This window comes from Falco peregrinus, chromosome 7, assembly GCF_023634155.1.
Source record: "Falco peregrinus isolate bFalPer1 chromosome 7, bFalPer1.pri, whole genome shotgun sequence".
Classification (NCBI taxonomy): domain Eukaryota; kingdom Metazoa; phylum Chordata; class Aves; order Falconiformes; family Falconidae; genus Falco; species Falco peregrinus.
This window is the reverse complement of record NC_073727.1, coordinates 27,363,247-27,377,609: the sequence shown is the minus strand read 5'-3', so window position 1 is coordinate 27,377,609 and position 14,363 is coordinate 27,363,247. Positions and strand designations below refer to the sequence as shown.

Here is a 14,363-nt window from a genome sequence, read left to right as displayed (position 1 = left end):
GGGAGGAGAAAGATGAATTTCAAATAAAAAAAGGGACACATTTCTGCTGTTACCATGGCTTTTTCCTCTATATCTTAGGGCATTTTTTGTATAAAGCATGTTGTTAAGATATCTTAAAAGGTGTTTCAATTGAGTAAGAGCAATAAATAGAATGTGTTTTCAATTATATCTCTCTTGTGGAGTCTTCATCTGCTCTATATATTAATAAAATGTGTCTCCTTGCCTATTTGTATGAAGACTACGAGGATGTTAGTTCCATGCAAGCAATACACCATCAGTCTCTTTACACAAGAAGCAATGGCATTAGAGCAGAGCTGGGAAAGAACATGACAGTTCACCAAGAAATAAAGCAGTTATGTGTTGAGTGGACCTTGTCAGCTGTTTAATGGTTAGGAATCTACACAGTGCAGTAGGACATAAAGCTATGAAAAACATGTCCAATCCAAATTCCATTATTTCCAATAATGGAAATTCAAGTAATTAATAATGAGTCCTGATATTGTAGACATTTAATTTTCAGGCTCCCACAGAATATGCCATATGGTGTGTTATGACCAACAAGGAATTTTGGTTTAATATTTTCCATGAAAGACTGTAAATTCAACAACACAGTACTTCCTGGAAGCATACCAGACCAGTAACTCAGAAAAAAAAAGTGCTATTTCCTGACTTAAATAAAAAAAGCATTATGTTCATTTTAATTCAGTAGTGTTTTATTTAGGGCAGTCCTGATGGTGCTTATATGAAGAAGGAAAACCAAAACTCTAGTATGTCTCTTCATCCCTAAAAGACGTATTTGTTTTACAACAGTTATTACAGCTTCATCATTGTAATGCGCACCTTAAAAAACCAATGACTTGTGATGGTTTAAAAAAACTGATATTGGCAAGGGCCTAAGTGTGTGTGGAATGTACTCACACATGCAATGGGGAACATACAGATCCTTCAGGCATATGAAGAATGGAAGCTAGGCTAGTCACCTGACATGAGAAGCAAAAGTAATCAGTTCTGGCACCATCCTACACCAGTACGGCTTTGCCATTTTTTTATACCCAAAGTAGTAATACCAATCACTCAAGAAATCTGCATTGTTGATGGTGTCAAACCAAGTCAGTATAAGTTGTCACACTGTCTTGGACTTCACAAGAAACTACAAGGAAGGAGAAGCTTAGCAGTGAGTCTGGAATAACAGTAAAGATTTGTGAACTGTCAGGCCTCCATGCCATCAGAGTTAAAAAGTCCCCCAACACTGCTGTCCAACAGGGATAGAAATTTAGTGTATATAGTGTCAGTTATTGGTGGTCTGTATTGATTTTATCCACTACATAGTTTTTAATTTTTTAAAACAAGCTCATTGCAAGGCAGCTTCTTCTCCAACTTTGACTTCTACTCCAAAAAAACAGTAAAGAATTGTTCTCAGAAACACCACTTCTACAAAGAAGACATGTAATCCTTTGGATAAAAGGAAAATCTGTGTCTTCCTCTGCCTGCAGTTTGATTTAAGTCAATTATATCTGCTCTAACTTTAATATTGTGTTTTTATGTGCCAGAGCTGAGTTCTCTATCAGTCTGAAAACTCACTCATCTCATGGAATGATTTTCTACGTCTCGGATGAAAAGGAGACCAATTTCATGGCCCTTTTTGTGGCTCATGGCCGACTCATTTTTATGTTTAATGCTGGTCACCAGAAGATAAGGATTAAGAGCCAAGAGAAATACAATGATGGCCTTTGGCACAACGTAAGTAAAAGAAAGCAATCATTATGATGGCACGTGCTATGAAGGCTGTAGTAAAGACACTGCTGACGTGACAGCTCAGGAAGTTTTCATTCATGTGTTCATAATTGCATCTGTATGTTGAGAAACTTCTGCCGCTATTTTTAAATTTTCCACGTGGCGTTTTATCAAGTCATTAACTAGGGATAGGAAAGTGAGTCAGTTATAAAAATCCAGAAATTCTCAATAGTAACAGCTGAGCAGAAGTGATGGAATCTAGTAGAACAGTGAGGCAATTAAGTTATCTAGGAAAGGAAGGACTAGGACAGTTTTGTTCAGGAAATTTCTTTGAAGTGCCTAAGCAAGAAGCACAGCTCTCTTAGGCTCCCTCTGTGGTCTATGAAAATGAAAAGACAATTTGGGGGGTCAAGATGAATTTCTCTCTGTAGGTACCTCTCTGAACACTGACTACAGAAGAAGTCTACAGTTACTAGGCTCCTAACTTGGGCACTTCAAGTGTTTAAAGCAGGCTGGAGGAATCCAGACCATGAAACTGGTGAAGACCATGAAAATGCTAACTGATAGCACTGTAGCAACGAATCATATACACAAATATAAGATGGGCAGATCTCAGTAGACCTTGTGACACCTTGATCACCTCTGTCTTGTACACCAAAATGTAAGAAAGACGGCAGTTTCACTATCTAGTCTTTACATGAATGTGAAAAGAGGGTTGTCCAGCAAAGAATATTGGCAGTTAATAAAACAGGCTTATAGAGTATCACTCTCAAGCTTTTCTTCTCAAACTTTCTATCTTCTTCCACTGCACAGGAGAGTTCCCTCAACAGATAAAAGTAATCTTCCAATTTTTTTTCCTCCTTTTCTAGGTGATATTTATTAGAGGCAAAAATATTGGTCGCTTGATAATTGATGGTCTCCGAGTACTGGAAGAATCTTTCGGCGGTAATGCTAATACCTGGCAAGCCACTGAACCACTCTATATTGGGGGTGTAGCTCCCGGAAAAGCTGTAAAAAATATACAGGTAAAGCAGACATCTGTTAAATTATCCATACCTCTATGTACAGCTAATGCAAAAGCTGGCTGTAGGGATGAGTTCAGGCAAAAGCGTATTATGATCTGAATCCTCAGCACACCGAGGAGCTCAGTTCAAGTACATAGCAAAGCTCCTGCAGGACTGGGCTGGCAGTAGCTGGGCTGGACTCCCATAGACTTTTAGCAGCAACTGTAAAGCCAGCGGTCCCTAAGAAAGAGAGAAATCCTAGTGACATCCAGGCTTAGATGAGACAGGTAAAATAGGTGAGATCAGTTGCGCCCTAAGGTCTGAGATATAGATGAGTTTCAGAGAGATTTTAGTGTTGTCTTAGTACCTCTGTTTTAAGACAGTACCTAGAAGTCAGGATTCTGCTCTACATCTTGGTACTGAGGTATATAGAAAGCAGTGTTAAAGCAAAAATGAACAAAACTAATCTTTAATGTTATGTGCCTAACAAGATAGATGCGCTACTCAGAAAAACCAGACCCCTGTCTTGCCCTGAGGGTAAGAGGTATGTATACTCTAGTTGCTCTTTGTTTCTCATGGTTGAGGATTGTTTGAGAAACAACACAAGCCGGAGGTACCTTGAAATCATCAGACAGACATGAGAGGCTATGAGAAGCATCTGTCCTGCATCTCTTGGAAACTGTTCTTTAATTCAGAACTGATGCACCATACAATCACAGCCTTACAGCTCATAAACAAGTACAAATAAGGACAGAAGAGTTTACTTCCTGCCATAAGCAGTTTATCTATTAATCATGCTTTTTTCCCCCCTCAGATTAACTCTGTCTACAGCTTTAGTGGTTGTCTCAGCAATTTACAGCTCAATGGAAGATCAATTGCTTCAGCTTCGCAGACATTTAGTGTAACACCTTGCTTTGAAGGGCCATCAGAAGCAGGAACATACTTCTCATCAGAAGGAGGATATGTTGTCCTTGGTAATACACTACTAAACAAATGTATCCCTTAATACTGTAGTATTCACTGTGCTTCAGAATGGCATATTTCACTAAATGGTGTGGTAATTTCTGAGGCTGTGAGCTGTAAGGATTGTTAGATACAGATCATTATTGTGGTAAGCACCTGAACTTGACAGGTCACAATGTCACCATGAAACTTAACAAGTCGTTATATAAATATATGTCTGTGTAGGTATTTCAAATAATTAAAACAATTTCACAAGAGAACAGGTTATAATATGGTAAACATTATCATAGACATATAGAAGTCAATGTGGTCAAGACCAAGTACACCAGCAAATGGTCATCTTTTAGTTTTTTAATTAATAAAACAACATGAAATTAAAAAATTCTAAGGAAAGGCTTTCTGCATGTGTTGATAATGAACAGCATGACAGAACACATCTTCTCTATCATTTAGGCCTGCTGTGTTCCAGGAAGCGTTTTATGAGGATCTTCTTATGACATAGGCTCTGATCTGAACAGGAAGGGAAACTGCACAACCCTACTCATTGGCAACACAATGAAGAATTAAGATGGTGTTTCTAATTTGCTCCCTGGCCTGTCCCCAGATTGAAAAAGGGAGTTTATTCTAAATCATCAAAGCTCAAGTGAACTCGTACTCATTGTAGAAAGACTGCTGAATGTCTAGCAAATTGCACAAAAAGAAACTGCCAAAAAATACAGATAATTTACTTTCTGCTGTCAATTTCGTTGCTAAGAAATATTTTTAAACAAAATACTTTTTTAAAAATAATTAGAGAAATACAGAAACCTTTATTAGTACTCCAAAAAAACATAAACAAAACAAAAGTTGAAATGAGTCACTGACAGCACACCATGCTATCTCTTCAAGTATTGTGTACTGGCACATTTCAATAGTTTTAAAGACATGACAAGTAAGTTCCACTCTAGGCTTTGAACTTCTATTTTGACTTTGAATAAATGTCCAATTTCATTACTAAGTACAAAAAGAATGTTACTCTTTTTACCTCACAGATGAATCCTTCAGTTTAGGCCTGAAATTTGAAGTTGTTTTTGAAATACGTCCCCGAAGCAGCTCAGGAATTCTACTGCATGGTCACAGCGTGAATGGAGAGTACTTGAATATGCACATGAGAAATGGACAGGTATAATGAAGGTCACATCTCCTCCACTGCTTTTGACCAGTTCCTCTACTACCTACTTGGGCTCTGCTATATGCAGCTTTTTTCCTTACAAATTTGCCATTAATTGATTATTGTTTCTCTCCTAAAATATATTAAATGCTTAGATTAGGCAATCCTGGTATTTATTTTAAAATACAAAAAATAACACCCAAGAAAAAAATCAGATCACTTTACTGATACCAACTATAAATATTTAGTGAGCAGTTGAAAAGTGGAGCACCGACTCTTTGGTGCTGCTCTTTCACCCACACATTAAAAATGTATAACAGTTACAAGTAAGGTAACTGTTGATGAATTTTTATTTCTTATTTGTTAAAAGAGAAGTCTGAGTTGTGCTTAGTCCCTTCTTCCTTTAACATATATATGTGTGATAGTGAGAGCAAGGGAAAGGGAAAGTTCATCTGGTTTTTAGAGCCTCTGGATTTTTGTAAGGCTGTCAATTGAAAGAGAGAGGTTTGAAATGAACTTACCAGATAGTTGTTGCTGTTGCTGTTTTTTTATTATGTTCATCGCTAAAATCTGGATCTCTTCGTGCTCTGTGTTGCATACATACATACAGTAACAAGTTGCAGTCTAAGTGGACAAAGCAAGCAAAGGTTTAAAGCAGGGGATTTTTTTTTTTTCTTTTTGCAAAAAAGAAACTCAGGGCATAGTCCAGAGGCTAAACAGTGTAGGTATTCTTTATGCACTGCCTAGTATCTAACTATCAACCAAAGTGGAAGGGTATTTAAGTGAGGCTGGCTGTACCTCAATTAGAAATGCAACACCTGAGGAAACATGCTGTCACCTCTCTTATAAGAACAGGAACCTACAGGAGAGTGACCAAATGGACAGTTTTAACCTGGTGATTCATCCTATCCTAAAGCAGGTGTATAATATAGATGACTAAATGAGCTGTCATTCAGAGAATATATTTTTCTATATCGACTATACAGAGGCCAACAGGTGCTTCAGTTAGGCACCTAACTTTGACAACTGATTCGGTAACATAAAGCCCATTCTTACAGCTGTAGCTAGTCCTTGGTGAATTAACAAAGAACTTCTTAAAGCACATTGCATTGCTGTGTATGATGCTGCCTTAAAAGCTGCATCTACATACACCTAGTCTAGCACTTCTTATATAGTGATCTGATGGAAGGTTTGCATGCCCAGAAATTTGTCTGGTTTTCCAACTGCATCAGTTGGTCTAACAAAAGATATTGCCTCACCTACTGCTTCAAACCTCACTTCCTGTATAATATATATGCAATTCACAAACAAAATTCACCCTGAAAAAGCAGCTCTTCCCTACTTGTCATTTCATAGCAAGAATCTGTCCTTCTTAATATTAACTATCTGCTCTCTTTGAATGTATTACCAAAGACCAGCTTTGTGAAAACACTTCTGCTGAACAAATAAGAACAATCAGCACCTTTATTTTTTTTTTAAATGTATGCATCTCTATTAGTACAGCTTGTCTAGGTAATTTATTAAGAAGCCACTTTCTCTCACAATTCTGAATTTGTTTTAATTGCTTCCATGTATTTTGTCCAAGGGTGGCTACAAGAGAAAGTGAGGATCATTTCATTTTTGTTTGCTGGTGCTCTTGTGGAAAAAAAATTTAGAAGTCTCTTAGATACAGCTATCTTGAAACAGAGATCCTCTACAACTAAATATACGTTGTTTTCTTGCAACATTTTCAGTCAACAAGGTGTCAGTATTATCAGGGACAGCTTAGCCATTTGAAAAGCTTGAATGGTTGGACTCAGTACTTGGAGTTCTCTGGCAACCACCATTGGGAATCTTGTGCCCTGCAACAGGGACACAACACCACTCTGCTGCCGCTGTAATATTTCCATGCAGAAAAATACTAACCCATGTACCTAAAGCAGAGGTGCAAAATTTAAAATTAGACTCACTTTCTAGGCCTGCTAGAGATTTGCTGGTAAGCTTGAACAAGTAATTTAAAATTCATTCTTAAGTTCCCCACCTATTGTTTCCTCAGAAACTGCCTGTTTGTTTATACTTGGGAGTTTCGTGGCTGTTTTCCTTATTAAGTGGCTAGTAAGATGCCAAAACATCATCTGATTTACTAATTTAAACACTAATTTACCACACAGGAAATTACATAGTAGCAGTACTAGAAAATCTGAGTGAAATTAGCTGCTCTTTTTTAATTTTTTGAACTCTTCCTTGAGTTCAAATCAGAAATGTTGCAGAACTGTTGAATCTAAAAATAAATAAATAAATAAATAAAACAAAACCCTAAATCTAAGAATTAGAAAGGTGCTTTATTTTAAAGAATTTAATGAAATTATGTTTTTCATTCATTTACATACTAGATATGTTTTGAGTGGGGAATACAGCATTATTACAGCAGAAGGAAAAAAAGAGAACAGGAGGAGGTTTTCAGTGATGACTACATTATTTCCCCCAGGTTACTGTGAAACTGAATAATGGAATCAGGGATTTTTCAACTTCAGTGACACTGAAACAGAGTCTCTGTGACGGCAGATGGCACCGAATTGCAGGTCAGTAAAACAAGATCATCCCCTAAGTAAGGTGACAGAACCCAGTTCTCCCTCCCCAGATATCCATCTCCATAGGCTAGTGCACTGGGAATGGGGTCATACTTTCAGTTCTTCCTTTTCATCTGTCAAGACACAAGTTTGTGTGAAAGACACAGTTATACTCTTCTCTCAGACGTAGGAACTGTAGAGCCTCCAGGAAGGACAAGCACAAATTTCTACAAAGAACAAGCAAATATGGAAGTGCCTTGTTCAAGGAACACAAGACAGCCTAGCTGAAATGCTGGCAACATTTCCTAAGCTGTATACCAGATTATATTCTTCTTTTCCCAATTAGGTTGGTAGAATGTAGTAAGTACAAGTATATGCTGCCCTTAAAGGTCAAATAAGAACATCTGGTGAGCCCCTGCCTTGCACAGAGAGATATCTGTGCAAGTCAGGATTTTGCTTCTGTGCCAGACATCCATCCTTCTTTCCTGGATTTGAAAGTCAAAAAGTACTTCTAAACCTCAGGTTCTTTGAACTCCCTTACCTTCCTGTCTATATGCTGACTTGGAATACCTCCCATGTCACATCCAAAAGAGATCTGAGTATGCACCCTTTCCCTACACATTCTGGTTTCCTCCTGAAGGGAACACAGACACATAAGCAAGGAGGAAACGGAAACCTCACTGCATTCTAGCACATCCCTTACTGGGAATGATCTGGCAGTTTTTCCAAGACATGCCATTGTATGCTCATACCCTGCAGCCTCGACACAGCTGCCAGCAATCAAGAGCCCCACTCCAGAGCACCCTTGCTCCCACAGTGTATCTTCCATTGGCCCTGCTCTGTACCAGGATCTGCCCACAGGCTGCCACTGATGGCTTACACCCAGTCTAGCAAACACTAAATCAAACGACACAGCTCAAACAGATAACTCCTGTCACAGAAAACTCATGTGCTACTTCTTACAATCTTCTTAATCCCTGTTCCTTCTCCTTTCAGTTATTAGAGATGCTAATGTGGTGCAGCTGGATGTAGACTCTGAAGTCAACCATGTGGTAGGGCCACTAAATCCAAAGGCAATTGACCACAGGGAGCCCGTGTTTATCGGAGGTGTACCAGGTAAGTTTTTGGCAGCTTTGTGGTACATTGTTCTCAAATTTTAACATGGTTTCCAGAGGAAGCATAGAGACTGAGTTTTCATTGCAAAAAAGAACAAAATGTACCTCGTGTGAGTAACGTGATAAAACTCAAAGGCTCAAGAGCTGATCAGAAATGTTCTGACTCAAGTTATCAAAGAAAAAAAATGCTGCTTCGCTGACATTAAAACACTTACAGTGGCTGGAGGGTCAGGTATGGACTCAACAGATAAGTCAGCCCGCTAGGTAAAAAAAAAAAAAAGCTCTTTTTTCCATTTTATTTTCCAGTATGGGCTTACTGGGTTTTAAGAAGTAAGTTTATTTATTTATTTGTTTATTTATTCATGGGATTGGAAACTTACTGTAACTGAAGTCTCAAGGTTCTGTTGCTGGTAGTCTTCTTTCCTCTTCTTCAAGAAATGGCATCTTTGAACCTAAGACAAAACGTGAAGATTCTTTTTCTGTCTAGTGATTTCTATTGCACAGATGTCTGCTAATGTGAATTTGTGACTCACAGACCATCTGTGTAGCGTGGGCCTAGATTACTACGTTTATTTCCCTTATTCAGCAGACAAGAGTTACTCTGTTGGGGTTCATATACAAACTGTAATCAACACTACGTGATTCAATTTTTAAGTCATCTCCTGTACATTTCTCACTGAAAACATGCAGCATTATTTCTCTGTGCCTTGCACGTCAATCATGAACAGCTCTAACTACAACATCTATTATACTGCTTATCTTGGATTAGTGGCTTGAGTGCATGATGTTCTCATGCATCCCCCACTACCAGGAGGAAAAATGAGCCCAAAGGGAATGATAAAATCTATGTGCAGATGCCTGTTCACTCTTTAAATCCAAACTGGAATTTTATTAGGGCAGAACTCTTCCCAGAGAGGTAATATGAAGTGGTAATTGCAAATGCTGTTCTGCTTCATAATAAAGCCTTCTATTTCTGCATTAATTATAGAATGCTAAAGCAATGCCATGCATTGGCTTTATAATGCTTTTATCACCCTGGCACACAGAAAAATTTTACAAAGAACTTCATGACAACAAACAAGATACAATACTAACTAATACCATGTAAATATAGTAAACTAAATGCAAACTAACAAATCAGACATAGATGACAATACATGTAATGGTAACAGAAATTAGAAACACACACCTTGGGATTCATCTGCTCTATTACTTAAAAGTAAATGCAGTTGTCAAAAAATGCAAGACTGGGCCTCTATTGACTATGTAGTATCAAGAGTTTTAGATAAATGTAGGTAACTCCCCAGCTTACTCTAATGGCCTCTAGGACACTGGCAGTAGGCCAGATATTTTAGAATACCCACAGAAGATTCAGCAGAGCTGCAGTTAGTAGCAAATTGAAAAGATTCTGCCACTACACTTATTATTTAGGTCATCATGAGCTCTAATTTATTTTTTTTTAATCTGCTTCTTCCAGAATCTCTGTTAACATCCAGCCTGACTACACGCAACTCCTTCACTGGCTGCATTCGTAACTTCATGATTGATGAAAAACCAGTGAGTTTTAGTAAAGCAGCTTTGGTTAGCGGTGCTGTAAGCATCAATACCTGTCCAGCAGCCTGATAGTGCACTGCATCAACACTGTAAAGTTCCTTAGACCACAGAAAGAAAAACAGAACAAAAGAAACGATGTTCATTGAGAGAATAATGAAAATATCAAGGATCCATCTACAGAAAGCAGTATGTTTAAGGGTCACTTCTAAAGTTTATATGCACACAAAAATCACTGAAGAATAAAGGGCTGTTGCTTTCTGCACTTCTCTTACTATACCACAAGAGTGAGCTTTACCATTTCTTATAGTGTATGTGTGGCCAGTCTGTTACATGAAAATGTGTGATTATAAAAGAAATGAAAATGATATTAAATATGTTACTTTCAAGATAGATCCTCACCTTAGGTCACCCTTTGTTTCACAGGAAAAGATCTGCTAATGCACATTAAAGAATAAAACTAGATAGTAGACTTACATCAAAAATAACTGTGTTCAAAGATTTTTTTTCTTTAATTTTCCATTCAACTCATTTATACATTCCCCAATCAAAATGGGGGACAGAGAGCATAATAATTAGGTAAGCTTACGGACAATTAAAACCTAAAATTTTTATTCCACTTCTAGACTTCATGGACATGTTCTAGCACAAAGTGAAGAGAGGATGTGTATCTTTTAAGACAGACACTTTATATAACTGATCATTTACCTAAGCTAGGTAATTTTAGACCAATACTTGCCTTACGTAAGAAGGGAGAGGTGAGACAAAATTCAAAATTTCAAGTTTTTTTCTTTTTAAATGCACTTCCATACAAACAGCACTAAATACACAATCCCATTGTGATCTCCTTTGCGCTAATATAACAGAAGTAAACACAAAGCACAGAAAGCAGAATCATAGTCACAGTTTCAGGCAAATCCCTTATCACACAAAATCATCACCTCCTTGTGAGAATGCTGCAGGACTTCAGTTTACTGCATTATTCCTCAAATTAGGAATATACTCCTGTGGAATATATGCTGGAAGATATGCTGCTGCAGAGGAACTGGGTGTGAAACGTGAAGATGCAAACAAAAGGCAAAGGGCTGCAAATCTGAACTATGTTAAAACCATAGAAGGCAGATGGAAGTTAATACTAGGCTTTAGCTCACAGCAGGCTTGAGCATCAGACACGAGTCACTTGCAAGAGTCTCTTTAGTGATAACCTACCAGGTATCAAAGCCATTTAGGTTTCTTCTTTAAATAATAAACTACTGTTAACAGAAAGATCCATGATTGCTGGGCAAATTATTGTTGGAACCAACTCAAAACACGACCAGCTGCAAAGCTGTAAAGTATGAAAAGCAAAACACCCTACAGATTAAAAATTAATAGGAGCTCATCTGGAAAACACACAAGTGACAACTGGATTCCAAAGTTCTTTAATCTATTGTCAGCTGGAGGAATCACCAGAATAAAATACAGGTGTAAGCACTAATCAGTAGCTTCCCTACTACCCTCCCAGTAGGAAAAAAGTTCTGACAGACTGAAGTGGTCTTGGCTTACTCTGGATAAAGAACTACAAGTTCTGGACACGCTGGCACAGGAACTCCGGCAGCTGGGACCCCATCACTGCCTCTCTACTTGTCTCTAGAGCCCAGTGTTGGGTGGTAAGTGGACAAGAGAAGACTGAGTGCCTCCTGCAGCCACTGCCTCTCCTTCCATGAGTCTTGTCAGCTCTGCTCATGCTTTCAGCCCCATGCCTGTTGTAACTGCCTTCTCCTAGGAACACCTCCCATTCTGTTCCCTGCAACTCTCAGGCAATATGCTTCCAGGACTGATTCCCTTCCCAGCCACGTAGGGAGGCCCCCTACTCCTGGGAATGCTATATATCCCCCTCTTTTTGTCACTCCATAGCCCACTGTTTATACTTCAGAAACAAGCAGTAAGACTACCTGCACTCTCTCTGAATCAAGCACATCTTGGGTCCCCAAATCCAGTTGCCTGCAAATGCCATCTTTGTCTCAGATACCAAAATGACTATGGCTGCTCAACTCTTTCCCGCTCCCAGCTACTGCCCAGACTCTGAACAGAAAACATTTAGGGCTTTTGGTTTCTGATTTTTATATTATTGGGGTTAAGGAGGAAAGTCCTCAGATCAGTAAGCTCAGTTCCTAGTGGGTACCAGAGGCCATGCATGGTGTCAGGGCTGTGCAGCTGGAAGCAGGGGTAAAAAAGTCAGTCTCTGTTCTTCCAGCAGCAGCAAGTTGTTAGATTGGCTCAATCAATCTCATGACACCACAGCCTGAGCTAAGCTTCCTCAGGCCCTAGTCTCTCGGACCCTATTGCTGGAGAGAAAAGAACAGCAGATTTCCTGCTTAGATAGGTTCCTTACAAGGATTACTGAAATTCCTTTCGAGGTTGTCTGCAGCTGCTAAGCAGAGATAGCCAGGAATAGCATATGTTTGTGCTCCCTAAGAGCATCACAGTTTAGTGAATGCTGGTATTAAGTGGAGCATTGTATGTTAACTGGTACACACATACTCAGAACATTTTTCCATCTTACACCTACTTAAAACTAAAGCGTATTTTCTCATACCCATATCCAAGCTCTATGAATAAACAGTATTTTTCTTAGCCATATTTGCTGCAATAAGATTTGGTCTTGTTCGGTGGATTTACATTTAAGAATGACTTTTCTGATTTATCAGTCCTTTGCATACTTCATATATGGAAAACTAAAATACATTAAAGTAGTATGTGAATAAAAAACCACATTAAAATTCATAAATTGCTACCATTCAATTTAATTCTCTTTACTACATCACCAGCTAATCAAACACAGCAGCATTTGTGGAGGACATCTTCCTCGGTTTTCCTTTCTAGCCCTTAGAGATGCAGGTTTTCCCTCTGCAGAGCAGGGTTTCCAAAGAAAAATACTACAGAACAGAGGATACTTGCATAATGCAAATTTCCCTGCCCCCAACATCCACACAGACCTTGACATTACCATTCCATACGCACCAAATAAAGTCTGCATGTGATGCATTACATTACACACACCTCCACATTCATTTCAAAGCTCCTGTCGTTTAAGGGAAGGCAACTGCCTAAGAAGAAATCTTCCCAGAACTCAATTTGCCTTCTGTATCTATCTTTAAAATTATAGCTCCAAAGCACAAAACCCTTCATCTACAAAGATTTAGGGAAAACCTGCAAGTTCTGAGGTACATTGTCAGATTGTCCATTTGCATTTTCAATATGAATGTAACTACCTCAATTCTGCAGAAAGCCTACAAAAAAAAAAAAAAAGAAAACAAAGCAAGCACTGACCCTACTGACCCTAAGGAGATAAAACTTTTCTTTGCCACTTTGAAGGTTTTAATAACTGTTGTTATAGCCAATATCTAAATCAGGACTACAACTACACTGTTATTGTACCATGGAATATTCTGAAATTTGACATTTTCATGGTTATATAAGGAAGAATCTAATTTCAAGTTGAACTTGCTTCAAAATAGAGTATTTAATTAGGATTTCCGGCCTCTCTATCTCTTATTTCTGAAGATCTTTAGAGATCTCCCATAGTTAAAGGTTCTTATCAACCTTTCCTTCTCCTCAAGGATCAAGAGTATGGACAACAGCCTGAAAAGGAAAAGGCAAGATGAAGGGTTACGGGTCTGACAGTAATTCCCCAAAAGACAACTATTCTAAGTAAAAAAACAACCAAACAAACAAAAAAACAAAATGCAACAAACCTTCATAAGTGAACTAAGCCCTGATATAAATCAAGGAATAACATTAGTTCAAATTCCAGTGTATTCTCCCTACAGCAGCATGTGGCCTAAATAATTAAATGACTGTCATTAAAAAGATGCTGAAAGCATAGCACATATATTTAACTTGTGATGTACATTTGGCTTTTGTTGTGGTTGGGATTTAGGGGTTATATTCACAGATTCACAGTGGTCCATGTCAACTCATTTTCTCTCAATAACATGGTAACTTATTCCTACAATTCAATTATTCAGTTTATGTTCCAAAGCTGTGGAACACAATCGCTGTACAGCTTCAACAACAAAAAGTTACTGAGAAAATAAAGGTAAGAAACACACATTAGCATAAGACTGTTGATTAAATTATTAACATAGACAAAAAGTCTCTAGAGGGACCTGGCTAGATTAATGCATTTATACTATGGTAGATGAAGTAAAGTAAAGCTTCATCTACAATGAAACGGAAAGTCAGTGTGTGGTTATTTATTTCACACAGTTAAGCTGCCTGTTTCATTAAACCTCTGAGCACATGCATCAAGCCA

General features: G+C 38.2%; 1 protein-coding gene across 1 annotated transcript in view; it reads left to right on the top strand.

Annotated features, from left to right (window-relative positions):
* Positions 1-13,366, top strand: part of LAMA4 (laminin subunit alpha 4) — a 107,621-nt gene extending 94,255 nt beyond the window's left edge. The window contains exons 32-38 of the mRNA XM_055810112.1: positions 1,551-1,740; positions 2,604-2,759; positions 3,553-3,712; positions 4,733-4,863; positions 7,319-7,412; positions 8,397-8,516; positions 9,993-13,366. Of these exons, the coding sequence (XP_055666087.1) occupies positions 1,551-1,740; positions 2,604-2,759; positions 3,553-3,712; positions 4,733-4,863; positions 7,319-7,412; positions 8,397-8,516; positions 9,993-10,138 (997 nt within the window). The 3' untranslated portion in view covers positions 10,139-13,366. The remainder of the gene's footprint in view (positions 1-1,550; positions 1,741-2,603; positions 2,760-3,552; positions 3,713-4,732; positions 4,864-7,318; positions 7,413-8,396; positions 8,517-9,992) is intronic.
* Positions 13,367-14,363: the final 997 nt, after the last annotated feature.